The 15,396-nt window shown below is 37.6% G+C and overlaps 1 protein-coding gene across 9 annotated transcripts in view; it reads left to right on the forward strand.

Annotated features, from left to right (window-relative positions):
- The window catches only part of LOC135114267 (ankyrin repeat and fibronectin type-III domain-containing protein 1-like), a 283,842-nt gene extending 268,739 nt beyond the window's left edge, over positions 1 to 15,103 (forward strand). For all 9 annotated transcript variants that reach the window (XM_064030127.1, XM_064030128.1, XM_064030129.1 and 6 more), the window contains 10 exons: positions 1,150 to 1,253; positions 1,801 to 1,986; positions 2,425 to 2,538; positions 3,093 to 3,278; positions 3,880 to 4,102; positions 4,610 to 4,742; positions 5,479 to 5,592; positions 5,900 to 6,074; positions 6,377 to 6,608; positions 7,106 to 15,103. In XM_064030127.1, coding sequence (XP_063886197.1) covers positions 1,150 to 1,253; positions 1,801 to 1,986; positions 2,425 to 2,538; positions 3,093 to 3,278; positions 3,880 to 4,102; positions 4,610 to 4,742; positions 5,479 to 5,592; positions 5,900 to 6,074; positions 6,377 to 6,608; positions 7,106 to 9,011 — 3,373 coding nt within the window. In that variant the 3' untranslated portion in view covers positions 9,012 to 15,103. The remainder of the gene's footprint in view (positions 1 to 1,149; positions 1,254 to 1,800; positions 1,987 to 2,424; positions 2,539 to 3,092; positions 3,279 to 3,879; positions 4,103 to 4,609; positions 4,743 to 5,478; positions 5,593 to 5,899; positions 6,075 to 6,376; positions 6,609 to 7,105) is intronic.
- The last annotated feature ends 293 nt before the right edge of the window (positions 15,104 to 15,396 follow it).

The following is a 15,396-nucleotide window of genomic DNA, read 5'->3' on the forward strand; positions in this document are numbered from 1 at the left end:
AAGTAATTCTAGAGCATTATTAAGAGCAATATGTAATTTCCAGACATGTTGATGATTTGGCACTTGTAAACAAGCACCACTCTCCCTACCAGGTCAACATGCCGCTTGTCCTTAAGATATGGACAGCAGCCAGTTCAAGAGTGAAAGAAATTAGTGTAGCTATGAAATGCTACTCCTTGTAAACTTCACAGAGGAAAGAAAAAATATAACAAAGGATAAAATTTATCTGGAAGTGATCTCCAACCAAAAGAAGACTGTATGGGCAGACATTGTTGCCCATCTAAATTAAGCATGCATACATACATATCATATGCATAGTACATTCTCTCTCTCTCTCTCTCTCTCTCTCTCTCTCTCTCTCTCTCTCTCTCTCTCTCTCTCTCTCTCTCTCTCTCTCTCTCTCTCTCTCTCTCTCTCTCTCTCTCTCTCTCTCTCTCTCTCTCTCTCTTTTATACATGATTTAAGAGGGAAGTTTGTTTTGTCAACAAAGATGGAATATATGTACATACATGCATACACATCTATGTGTGTGTGTTTGTGTATTATATATATATATATATATATATATATATATATATATATATATATATATATATATATATATATATATATATATATATATATATATATATATATATATATATATATATATGTATATATATATATATATATATATATATATATATATACGAGTATATATATATACACACACACACACACACACACACACACACACACACACACACACACACACACACACACACACACACACACACACACACACACACACACACACACACACACACACACACACACACACACATGTATGCATGTATGTATGTATATTTCGCCTTTGTTGACAAAACAAACTTCACTCCTAAGTCTGTAAAAGACCCTATGGGGTACTTTTATCTTTTGTCCACTTTGAGAGCATTTCTAGGAGCAAACTCACAACTTTGAGAGTCCTTTTAGGAGTTAGGAGCAACTTTGAAAGTAATCTTTACTCTAAGAGTAACTTTTAGCTTTCAAAGTATTAATACAGGCCATGAGCTTGAATTTCAGTCTCAAAGGTTAGCATTGATACGCCTCAGCAATAAAGAGGTCCATTTTCGCTAGTGCATCATCTGTTACCCCTCCTCTTCCCTGCAGTGTCAACAAGGATGGCTCCAATGTGCTGGAGGTGGCAGTGATGAACAACCATGTCACGCTGGCCAAGATGCTCCAGCAGGCCGGCGCCACTGAGAGCAATGCAGGTGGGTAGCTATAGCCTTCATCCATCACAGCATTTATAGCATTATAGCACAGACAGGAAGGCTAGTAGTTCTCACCATCACCATAGAAGCCATTGCCAGTCCTATCCCTTTTAGTCATCCTTAACCTAGAAGTGGTTGGCAGTATAGCACAAACACAGATATTCTTCATCATTATTGCAGAAGCCAGTGCCAAGTCAGTCCCTTTTAGTTATCTTTACAATACAGACTCAGAGTACATTAGTTCCTACTATTATCACAGAAGCCATTGCCAAACCAGTTGCTTTTAGTCACAGTTACCTTATTCACCATGAACCGAATAGTTTGCACCAGAGTTACTTTACATTCTCTCCTCCTCTATCATAAGAATAAATAGATGAATATAGATTTTCAAAATTTTAACATCACTTAATAATAATCATTTCCCCATTCATTACAAGAATAGTTCACACCTAAGTTTTATGTTCTCTCCTCTGCCATGATTTCATAAGAGTAAATACGTGAATTCAGATTTTCACAATTTTACATCATATCACAATAACCTCTCCAGGGACCATCGAGCAGCGCATCCTTCACCTCAATGAACTTGTGGCCACTGCTGAACGCCGCCGGGAGGAGCTGGACTCCAAGCTGTGTGGCGGAGCAGCACACGGCCGGGAGACTGAGAGGCAACGGGACTTGTGGGACAGGCGGGTCAAGATGCTGCGGAAAATGCGAATGGGGCTGGAGCAGATGAGTAAGTCCTGTATGTGACCAAGCTGCTGACTGCTGTGAGCTTTAATTGGCAATATAAGGTTGAGAAAGTATTGGATTCTGGTGATAGTGAGAGGGAGTTAGATATGTTGTTAAAGAAGTATTTAGACACATGCAGAGGACCATAGACCTGTGGAAAATGCAAATGGGGTAGGAACAGATGAGTAAGTGTTGTATATATGATGAAGATGTTGACTGTTGGGACATTTAATTGATAATATTGGCTTGAAAAGTATTGGATTCTGGTGATGGTGAGGTGAATTAGATAGGTTGTTATTAAGGGAATAGAATACATGCAGATAACCATAGACCTTTCATTTCAAAATAGGATACTGCCAGCAATTAAACATATATAATTTTTAGTGTAGTTTGAGAAGGGAGGATTAACAATATTCATTTTTTTTTTTTTTTTTTTTTTCAGAGGTACCTGGCCCACCTAGTCGAGCTGCCTTAGAGGTCATTGACAGCACAAGAGTGAGGGTCACCTTTAAAGAACCTGAAGCTGAGAACTTTGCAATAACAACAAAATACAAAGGTGAAATAACATTGGTGCTCACTGATTTTGCAAGAAGTATTTGTTTTGCATCATATTTTCGTAGTTCTTATATGAATATGCATACACAGACAGATGATAATCATCATTATCGATATGTGGTCTATTGAGTAAAATTTGTATTGGACTGAAGCAGCACACACAAATTAAAGTCAAGCTTCATTTGCAGTAAAACCATTATGTCTATTTGTGTGGTGTTCACCTAAAGTTCATACAGTGCAATGCTTAAATAACAGAAATACTATAACAAGAAAATATTTTTTCATGATTAATATGGCAACCTGATTTCTTCTTCAGGTATAGCAATATTTTAGAATGGAAAGTATGTTCTCATAATGACTTAGACACAAGATGTGTGATGTATTAATATGCATAGTACAGACTGTTGTAAAATGTGCATGATGGAAGTTTTATAAATCTGATAAAGATGATTCATTGAAGAGACACTGCTTTGTTTTCAAGGATAAAAAGTAACATGAGGAACTCTAGATCAGCATACAGTCAATTCCACATAATCAGAACACAATTTCTTGCAGTGGAATGGAGTTTAGATGAATGGGCCACAGTTGGTGGATGTCTCGAGATCTACAACCTGCGGCGAATGTCAGTGTTTGTGGATGGCTTGGTACAGGGCAAGAGGCACCACTTCAGAGTGCTGGCCGGCAACATGAAGGGCTACGGCACTCCTCTGACCACCACCCCACCTGCTGCCATACCGTCCAGTGAGCATTGTCTTCTTCCAAAGTTGTGAATAGTTATGGGATTGTGGATGTGAGGGGAGTCATCACCCAGTAATGCAGGCAGCCAGCTTTACTCCATGAGTGTTGAAGAGTAGACTTTTTTTCTTTAAAAAGTTTCATGATTTTGGAACTGTATTGTAATGCCTGGCCAGAATGCAATAAATTCTGGAGGGACTTGTGGTTTTATAAGATAAGCAGATTTTAGATTAATATATAAGATTAATTAATATGAAAATGTTCTAGTGTTAACATCATTCTTCTTTTTTTTATTTTAGTCTTGCATATTGAAACTGATTTCCTTTTAAAAAATCACAGATTTTCAAGATGTGATTGAGGTGATTATAAACTGAATACCATTAAACTGGAATATTTTACTTGTAATTTTGTATTTAATAAAGTATCTCACTGAATGTAGAGAAAACAGGGAATGCACTTTATTGAAACCACAATTTAGTAGAGATATACAGCACAAACTGCTTCCTAGCCTGAAGTTTCATATATTCATTCAGTATAGTCATGCATTTTCTTTGTTAAGTATACTCTATTTTCATTACCTTGAAATATTGGGATTTTTCTGCTGCAGGCTGGAGAGATGCAGATTCTCAGAAGCCTCGGCTGGATGGCCAGGTGGGGGAGCTGGACGATCTTTTCAATCAAGTGTGCAACTCTCGCCCCCAACATGCAGCTGAGATCAAGGCAATAGAGCCAGGCCAGGAGACGCCGCTCAACCTACGGAAAGCACAGAAGAAGAAAAGCATAAAAAATCTCTTCACTCCGGCTCCAAAGTTCCACAGAAATCTGAAGAAGTAAGTCAGTCACAGATGTAATTTAATTCTGTAGTGAATTTTTACTACTGAAATCTAACTCCAGCCAGTAGTCAAAGGCAAATATTTCTATAGAAAATTTAAACATATTTGATTTTCCTTTTGTATAAGTTCATGGCATGACACATAAACTAATTGATCCACAAGTAACCATCAGAGGCTCAAGTATAGAATGTACATAAGCATTTTTGCTCCTACAATGAGCCAAGGCATATTTCTTTAACTCTTTCACTGCTATTTGGCACATCTTCCATTCATCACTAATCTGAGACATTGCTTCTGGTTCTACAGCCACCTCTAAACTGGCTAGAAATTGCTTTTTTTTTTTTTTTTTTTTCAATCCCCCTTCTTTTATATAGACACTTTTAAAGATTTCATACATTGTTTTTAGTATTGTGAATTGTTGCATATCACAATGAAAGGGTTAAAGGAGATCTTTGTCTGGTGTACAGATGTAGATAGATGTATAGACTATTATTATTATTACAGGGGGTCTTACTTGGCATGTGTGGTTTACTGTGAAGACAAAGTGCTAGTGACAACTGAAGAATTTCCTCCTGTTGTAGAGGTTGATGATGACTACATGGGCCAGGCAAGATCACACTTTCACTGGCTGTTGAAGGTAAGTAAAATACTGCAGGTACAACAGGGATAAACTGGTGAATCAAACCAATGGTATTTGGAAGGCAAAGTATGAAGTAGCTGTAGTAGAGAAGAATAAAAAAAAAATAAAAAGAATTAGTCACACATACCTCCAGCCAAGAAACCTCAGGTCTGCCTTGGAAGAATAACAACCAGCAACCTCAGTCACATCTCCCACCATGCTGTAGACATTCCTGGGCAGATTGAATCACCAGGCACCCTCATGCCTTGTATGACAGCCACAGCGAAACCCCTTCCAACACTCTAACACTATACCAGATCTGGATACTAAATTAAGGCTGGGGAATTGCCTCAAAAGCAGGGAGCCAACACCAACAGACATGGCCATGACAACCACATGATAGCACAACAACCAACAGACTGGCCATCTACTGCTAACCTTGCTCCTTCCTTACATTTTTTACTGTTGCCAACTCCCAGATATGTCTAGCCACTTGTGCTGTAATTAACCTTAAATAATCTATTTACACTACAGTTAGCTTTTGCAAAGTGATATACAGTGAGTTAGTGTCAGAAATATCGTATGATCACATTGTGTGGACAGAGAATGGCAGGGATAAATGAGCTTGAGTAAGTGCTTCCACCTTCTAAGAGATTATTCAGTAAGCTTCAGACTCACTATAGTTCATTATTCATTCACTTTTTTTATCTCTATAATATTTTTATCAGCAGTCTGAATGGTGAATGTGTTTCAGGTGGCCACCACCTGGGAAGACGTGAAATCCCTGCGGCAGGACATGGAGCGAGCCGGGTCAGCCTCCAATGTGCCCTTCAGAATAAAGCTGCTGCAGGCTGCTGCCAACATGCAGGTGTGAACTCTCTTCAGCATTTTTTATCTGTCATCTTCATTTAATCATCTTAGCTCTTCATGATATATGGTTAACTTTAAACTATGCACTACATCTTGTTAGTACATAAGAGATCACATGGTTGTAAGTTCAAGAGGGCCTGTAAATGGAGTTTGAATGAAATGATGTGATATAGAAATGACTGCTGCCTGTAGAGTCCTATCATAGCCTTTCCATTGCACCCCCCCTTTGAAGTCAGTACCCAAAGTAGAGCAAAACATGGAAGATGTCAATAGACTGCATTTCATCCTTGATTTTTTTTTAACAGACAACTCTGGGCATTCAAGATCTAGGACAGTTTTACCACAAGCCAATCGTGGGCAGCAATGGTACCCTAGTGTTCTGCACAACCCGGCATGTGAAGAGCACCAAGGTGATCTCAGCTATGAACGTCAAGTGGATCCCGCTCTCAAAACTAAAGGAGAAGAAAAGCACAAGTGCCAGTAAGGAGTTATGTAGTTTTGTTTTTATCCATTACAAAACACTGGATCTTTGAAATTTTTAGTAGTTTATTATGTAGAACTTCTGTATTACAGTATCTTCAGTGACTTCATTACTTCTTGTATTCTTTATCTTTGTTATTAACATAGTAGAGCACACTACACTGAACACAAGTAATTAATATCACTAGATTAATCTCTGCTGAAAAATATGAACATATAACTTGAAGACAGCAAGAAAAATTCTTCTCTGATGAAACATGCATATTAAAAACAAAGTCACAAGAATTTTTTTTACTTTGAAGGTCAAGGGTCAACACAAGGAGAAACAGGAACCTCAGCCGGTGACCTCCTGTTGTCATCACTGCAAGACCAAATACTGTATGACCAAGTGAGTCGGGTTCCCCTGCGGCGAGGGCTGTACCTGGGCTACCTCAAGCTGCAGAGTTCAGTGGATGTCCTTCATGTGTCAGTGCCAGAGAAGACGCCCAATATGTTCCCACACGTCAAGATAAGGGACAATCCACACGTCTCTAGGTAAGGATAACAAATAAATTTTAACATTAATTCTTTATGTAGCAGAAAATTTCAAGGACAGCATTGTCTCAGAATTTTAAAAGGAAATGTGGAACAGTCTTGTGCATTAGCATTTAGTATTGAAATAGACTCAAATTTAGTCATATGGAAGCAGCTTACAGATTTGCTACTGACACTTCATCCTCTGACCACTTCATCCTCTGGTCAAAATCAAGTGACAAGAAGATAATTTATGATAAGGAGATGAGGCATTCTGGTTATTTATGACAAAAAAAATGTACTATTTTTATCTGTCCACTGAGGAGGATAACATAACATTATTTACCACAACAGTTTTAAATGCACTTTATCTATACATGTGGGTTTTCTTTTCCATTAGTGATTGTCACAACTGTGTTTCTCTCTTTTGATCTCTATGATAGAATGAATGTAACTTGAGTTAATTTGCTTTCTTTTGATGTCTGTTAATGCACTGTCTAATGGCAATGATATTTCAGAGAGGAATGGGAGTGGGTGCAGAGATTAGAAACCTGTAGTGCTGAACAGTGGCCCATAACATCAGGGGCAGAGTCTGACGAGGGAGATGGAAAGGCAAGTTCTCCCTCTTCTGCCCAGCTTGTGTGGCATTCTCAGCTGTGTAAAGCAGTTCAGCTATTACTTAATCAGTTGGAGGTTGATGAAGAAGCACAAAAACAACATCGACTTTACTGTGGAGAAGTCTTAGAGCTAAGCCCAGATGTGTCTCTTCTGCTTATCATGCCACCAGTGGATGCCGTATGCTGTGCCCCAGGACAAGAAGATGCCCTCTTGTCACAGCCTTCCTTGACAACATTGCCTCTACAGATATTTGAAATGATCCACATGGGAACATATCAGAAGGAACTGATTGGGAGATATGCCCGCCTTTCATACATCCTGGAGATGGACACACTGATGGCTCAGCATGCCAGCAGAGAGGCATTCAGTAAAGAGGAAATCAACTGCTCAAGGTCCCGTCTGTGGCAGCTCCAGTCTTTCCAGGAACAGCTGGACGTGACATGGCGTGGCTTGCGCTGGGTGATGGACGCCATCAGTTATGCCCGAGACAAAGCTGCATCTGGTGCCCTGGTGACCAATCTGCTGTCTTGTTCTTTTTCACCAACTAATCATCACTCAACAGTACAACAGCCCTCTCCACACATTCCTGCTGCCACTACACCAATACAAGACACGCACAGTTCCAGTGAATCCCTCCAGCATGGTGCAGACAGTAAAAGATTAAGAAAAGATGATGACTTGAACTTCAGTGTAAAAAAATCAGATACTCCAAGAATGCTGAAATCTAACACATCTGAGAATATTCGAGCTGCAGTGAAGTATGAAACGAGATTTCATAAGTCGAAAACGACAGAGTGTTTAGTTCATAGTAGTGGATGTGTGCAAAGTTGTGGTAAATCTTATAATTCACTAAATGACTGTATGTTAGACAGTGGAGAACAGAATGAAAATGTGCCCCTTCTAACATGGACTCGTGAGAAAATGGAATTCAGTGGTGACACTAAGTTGTACAGTAAGGACTTCCCTACTTCTAGAAGTGAGAACCACTTACAACACTGTGTGGACCTCGGGTATCCTCCAAGAAAGGCCAGTGCTCCTCCATTTTATGATAGTCATGAGGGATGCTTGAAATCAATGTGTTGCACGAGTGAGCCAAAAATAAACCAGACTATTACTTCCTATGAATGTGTGGAGCAAGGGAAGAGGAAAAAGAATAGCTGTGTTGACTTAGAATACGAAGATGCCATGGCAAGTGGAAAGTCCCCAACCAGTAGTTGTTTTGACTTGCAACGATATGGTAGTAATCTCAACGTTGAAATGCAGCGAGCGGGAAGCAGTCTTAGCCACGATTCAGAAGCTTCATTTTCCAGCATGACTGCCAGCTTACGGTCTCTCTCCTCCAATGAAACAGAAACAGACACCCTCAGTCTGATGTGCTCAGAGAGTGGCCGCAGTGAAAGTAAAAGCACAGAAGGTGAAGAAGTGAGTGAGGGAGCTGCTCGCAATGAAGACTGCACAATTATACGGGTGTATGCTGCATATCAGACAGGCATGGCATCTGGTACCTCAGTTAAAATACACATTACACCCAGAACAACGGCAAGAGAAGTAATAGACTTGGTGGTGAAGCAGTTAAATGTGGCTGTTGTACTCAAAGGCAAAAGTGGACCTACATATGGCAATGAAAAGCTCAAAGATTTCTGTTTGGTGGCTGTGATTGGGATGCGTGAGAGGTGTTTGCGTGAAGATTTCAGGCCACTCCAGCTGCAGAACCCCTGGAAGAGAGGGAAGCTTTATGTGCGAATGAAGCAGGATGTGTTGGCTGCTCTCGAGCAGAGCAACTCCCGACACTCAGCTTACCTGTAATATCAACCTTCATTGTACATTCCACATCATGCATAATCATACTATATTTCATATTCCTATTCAAGAAAATTTTTGTACATATAAATGTATAGAGAAAAAATGGCTATGTTCTGTAAGATAGTTTCCATTCCCATTAAACATAGCCAAACAGAAAGTGTTGCAGTATTGGGAAACCTATGTTGCAAATTAAGTATAGCATTTTCTATACCCAGTGATGTAAACATCACAGACCTTTGGTGCATATTTATATTATAGTGTTTCTTAAATGATGATTAGAGACTTTCCATCAAAATCCATCCCAATCACACATTACTGGGAGTTCATGAAGGTCCCTGGTATGAGTGCATAGTTCCTGCTCAACTGATCTGTTCCAGTTCATGTTTGAACCCAATGGCATTCCAAATCATGAAGCATACTTATGATTTGACATTTTATACAGTACCTTATTTCTCCCTTAGGATTTGTGTGTCCCATTACACATTTGTCTCATTCCTTGTTGTATGTTACACTTGTTATTTCATTTGAGAGATGTTCATGTTGTTAAGCTCCATAAACAACTGCTTCACTTGTTGTCTTCACAAAATTTTATTTGTTTCAAGAAGTTTCTAAGATTTTGCAAGACAAGAGATTTCAAATACATTGGTAACTGCTTTCTGTCAACCATAATTATATGTGACTGGCCTTTGTTATATTAAATGAAATCAGCTGTGATGAAAGGTCTTCTGGCAGCAAGTTGTGGGTCATCTTCATATGGTTTGGTGGCCTGACTTCATGGCTGGCTGGGTGACCTACTGTGTTGCTAGGGTAGACAGAGATTATGTAAGCAAGTGGTCAAACCAACCTATTTAAGCAACATTGGTATTCCTTGGTGCATATTCCCTAATATATTTTTTAAATATATGAACCATGCAGTATTATTACCATGGTTGATGCAAAAGTCACATGACAGGGGGATGAGCTGAAACATTAGAAGAGTATTTTGGATGTTTATATAACACTACTGCCTTATCATTCAAGGAGCTTTTGTCAATACCACCATCAACAGATCTTTACTTGCACACTAAAAACTCACTTTGATACAGTATGGTTTAGATGTATAGGAAAAAATCAACATATCATTACTTCTTTGAGTGGTCTCCAATAGCATGCTGTGTGCCTTTCAGAAAGGCCAGCTGTACTTACCTGGACTTAGTAATCTACAAGTATCTACCTTTGGTGCTCACTGGACATTGAACATTATCATCAGGTGACAACAATAAAGAAAAAAGTATAAAAGATGGGGATTTCATTAAGTTAATCAGCATCCAGTGAATAAACATGAATTCTATATCAGTCATGTCATTTCCAAAACAACAGCTCAGCTTTTTAACAAGGTGAGTTTGGGATGAGACAAAACATTTTTTATTCAATACATAACACCAGATTTGCAAAAGAATAGCATTCTTTAATTCTTTAATTGGGCTTATTGTAGGAATGAAAATATAGAGGAGGGGGATCTCCAGTCCCTTCACTCTACCTCTTTTAGTTGCCTCATATGACACAGAGTGAATACGGTGGCAGCATTCTTCACTCATCCAACCTGGTGATGAGATGTCCAGCCAGGCTCTTTCTCCCTACCACAAGCCTTTTATATATGTATGATTTGGAACATTTCTACCTGATCCTGGATGCATGTGTCAGCGACCCTGTGAATGATGCTGATGATTTATCAAATCATGCAATATAAGATCATATATGTATTGTGTAATTTAAAGAACTATATCTGCTATTGCTACTGTTATTTTAGCTAATTCTTCAGAAAGATATCATGTAATAAAAAATACATTTTTATACAAAGAAGGAAAGTTGATTCTGTATGACTATTTGTACTTAATGTTCTTGATTACTCACTCTTTTACTTACATGTACTCTATTCACTGAATTCAGGATAAAGCTTGAAGCATTTGAGTGTTGTAGTACATACATAAATAGTACATCATACCTGCCAACACTTAAGTTGATATGTGAGATCCTCAATATTATGTCAAGTTGAGCAGCTTTCTCAGTGGTTATGTCAAGAGATACAAAGATAAAAGTTGCCCTTCTTGGTATCCCGTTATAGAATACCTAAAACTTAGAGATCATCACTAGAAAAGCATATTAACAAGATATGTGGAGATGCTTACTGGATATGAAGAATACAAGCATGGCCTTTCTCCTACTGGACAGAGGCATGATGAGGAGAACAATTAAACCAAAACTCAAGGCAAAAAAGGCTGGATATGTATTTGAGAGTAAACAAGAAAAAGTAAGAAAGGGTACTGTTCTCTGCCAGAACTGTGTAGCTTCCACTGCCTGACTGCCTGGATTTTATCTAATAGGAAATCTCATTACTTATGTCAATGCACTAAAACTATAATTTTATGTTACAGAACTGATATATCAAGAAAATCTTATTTTTATCTTTAAATAATGCACAAAAATATTCCTGTGAGTATGAGCGCACAGGCTAAAGTTTTCATAATCATAATTCACCATTCCATGCTGCAAACTTGCTTGAACACATTCTTGCTTGTGAGATTTTCATTTTTTTTTTTTTTTTTTTTTTTTTTTACGAAAATTCTATCACCTCATTGTGAGACACAAGTTGATTTGATGGTGACAAAGTACGAAAAGGAAACAAAGTGTGGAATGCCCATTTTTCATAAGGATACATGCTATTGTTTTAATGTGACAGTTACATTCAAGCATTAACTTTTCTCAGTTTGTTTGTCAAACAATTGTTACAGCCTAAAGATAATACATGTGTATTTATATATGTGTGCTCAGGACAGCTTTACAGAGCAGTACTGGGTCTCTCTCTCTCTCTCTCTCTCTCTCTCTCTCTCTCTCTCTCTCTCTCTCTCTCTCTCTCTCTCTCTAAAACCTTGGTTTGGACACCTCATCCCAGCCTCACACTTGCTCTCCAGTACAGTTTCCTTATAACTTTTAATGGAGTCAGAAGTTTTGGAATCATGTTACTTTATGTCTAGGTTCTTGATATTCTGCATTAAAGGGCATTGATTTTATCATGAAAGTCCGCTTCCCTTGGATATAACTGATGAGATATGGACAACCAGACAATGGAACACATAGACGGATAAGTAGACAGAGACAGGAAGACAAACTGAAAACTTTTAGTTATATGGAATTATAGATTATTATCATTATTATTATTATTATTATTATTATTATTATTATTATTATTATTATTATTATTATTATTATTATTATTATTATCATTATTGCTATTACTGCTGCAGAAGCTCATTCATTCTTCTTGTCAAACCTTGAAAATATAATTTATTTTAGTATGAATTTTAAAAGACCAAGGTTTAAGAAAGTTTGGTGCTTGTGCTGACAAAAATATATCTGTACACACAGACAAAATTAATCTTTAGCTCGTTTTCATTTGTCAATGACAGAATCAACCTGATGCTCCAGCTTGTAAATTGTTTCCAATAATAAAGATTGACTGAAACATGCAGTACAGATGAAAAAATTCTGCTGTCTACACTTGTACAAGGCAGGCAGACAAACAGCAGCCAGCATATGAAAATATGAAAATATTTTCACCTGTTGGAGAGATGCAAAGAAAATTTAATGATTATTTTTAATTATTAACAAAATCCTCACTTACTTATTTCCCATCTGAGAATATTACATGTTTCTCTGTCTTTAGTCTGTCAGTATTGCCATGACTGCAAGTAAGGATATGAGTGTGGCAAGGCCTTTACAGTGAAGCCATTCCAGTGTACACTGGTCATGTGTCTATTTCTATATTTATGTGGGGTTGGATAACCAGTTCACATGAACTGGTTCCATATCCTTAAATCCAAGCACTTTGACATTATGCCTCTTCCATGGGGTGACCTTAACATCACCAGACAGCCAATCCAGGGGTGGAGTGGACAAGACTTATTGTGATGTCCCTGAGCCACTGGCACAGGCTTAACAGTTCATGAAAGCACCAGTGTTGGTCTGGCTGGTGTTGTGTTGGCAGTGATATAGATGGACCAAAAATGAGATGTATGTAGAAAAGGTGATGAGGAAATTCAGGCCGAAGCAGGAATACTATACATTTCTTTATATTTCATCAAGAGAGAGACTGTCATTCTCTCTGAAGAGTCACCTGTGGTAGAAATGTATGGAAATAAATATACATATAAATAAATATGTACAGTATACTTCTGCCTCAGCCTGAATTTTCCCATCACCTTTCACACTGAGAGTGCAGAGTGTGATGTATCACTACCATAATGATAATGCCTATTGTTTTCATGACCAGCAGTCAATGAATGCATTATCAATGCCCAGTGTGTCTACAGGAATCACTTGACAGAACTGGACTATGAATACAATGCATACAGCAATCACATCTAATAAGTGCATATATACATGCATATACATATATACAGGGATCCCCACATTTATTCAAAATGTTCCTGAAAACCTTTATGATGAGTTCATTTTAAAATGTAATTACTGTTATGCTGTATGTAACCATCACATACTATGCCCTCATGCTTACATTTCTAAGTAACACATAATGATACACTTACCACTTTTGTACATAGTATTTTACTTTTATTTTGCAGCAAACTTCAACAGATCATTGAAATAGTGCCACCTGGTACCATACTTACTGAATAAATGGGTAGCTCACACACAGGTAAAGATGAGGTGTTGTGGTGTGTGCTGGGTCAGTTCTGAGTGTTGTTCGTCAGGATGGTGATGAGAGTGACAGTGTAATGGGCACATGAAAACAGATTCAATGATGACAGATATCCCAAGATACAGAGTCCTTACAAAACTCTGCCTTGTGGATCACTGACATCTGAAGCTTCTTATCACTGCCAAGGACTGTTTCCTTTTCCCTTTGCACTAAATCTCTTCCCATCAAACTAAAAAGGTTTCTTCAATGAAATGACAAATTATAGCAGGTTGCTAAGTACAGTTCAGAAAACTTTTCATCATAGAAACTATTGCAATTGTAGTAACAATAATAGACAAGAGAGAAGCTCTGAAGGAATCCATAAAAAAGTCCTTTCAGGAAGAAAATATTGAAGTCATGTTATAGAAGACAATGAGGAACTATGTAAAACAAATTAAATATTGATTTCCTTATATAAGGCAATATCAACATACCCTATTAGCCCAGTTTTCACAGAAAATAATGACAATGGATCTTAAGAAATATCAGTTTTTAAATTTTAACCAGAAGGAAATATAACTGTAATAAAAAATTTCCTCATAACAACGAATTAACATAGTATTTCTAGAAGAAATTCCATTGGTGAATGTGAAATAAAAAGCACCATGATATTTCAATGCACGTAAAGTAACTTGCTGCCTTTCTTGTACAATGTTGACTTTCAGTGACTGCCTGGACCACCTGCGTTGCTCTAAGCATGCAAGGAAATGATAAATGACAGATATGCTGATGTCTGATGATATTCTTTAACCTCTGTATGTTAATTCTTTGCATCATGGCACTTATCATAACGCCAAGACTTGAACATTTCACAGCTGTCTTCTGCACTCACTCAAGCTTTGTCAGCTATATTCATCACATAAAGATGCTCCACTGTTTCATGAAAAGGCATTAAGAACATAGTTATATATTTATTTCATGTCTGAATCATGTTTCTATAAAAGTTTAAAATACTTTTTTATACAGTGTTTTTAAAGGACCAGTGACAGGATCCAAAAGCTGCTGGTCATCATTTTTATAAACTTAGACTGAAGATTATTTGTATTTATATTGTACAAATTAGACATGCTATTTTAGTAGGAACTGATTAATGTGATGTTAAGTGGACCAAAGTATGGTATATTGTTGGGGTGAGTGGTGCACAGCCACCCACCCACACCTCACAGTACCCTTGGCTTTCATTGCACACAACCTGACTCTGTTGTTAGCTAGGAGAGAAGACATAACATTATCATTTGCAATGTTGTTTAAAGTATATATATAAATATATATATATGTACCTTGTATATGGCAGACCAAATTATGTATATATCAAATAGTACAAGTATATTTGACGTTAAAATAAAATAATTTATTTGAATTTTTTTGTTTCATTGTACTTCTACAGTGATATCAGTCTCCAGAAGGAAGCAGGTATGGTGAGTGGTGACAAGCTTTGTATGGTGAGTGATTGATGCACCTGGAATATGCTCTCAAGATAGGTAGATAGATACATATATAGAAAGAAATAAGGTAAAAATGAAAATAGATAGATATATAGGCAGACAGACAGATATATACAGTGAAACCTGTTACCAAACGTCTCCATTTATCAACAACTTTTTATTTTTTTCGAAAAATTTAACTCATAATTGCTTGGGTTGCCATACCATA

This window comes from Scylla paramamosain, chromosome 27 (genome assembly GCF_035594125.1).
Source record: "Scylla paramamosain isolate STU-SP2022 chromosome 27, ASM3559412v1, whole genome shotgun sequence".
NCBI lineage: Eukaryota > Metazoa > Arthropoda > Malacostraca > Decapoda > Portunidae > Scylla > Scylla paramamosain.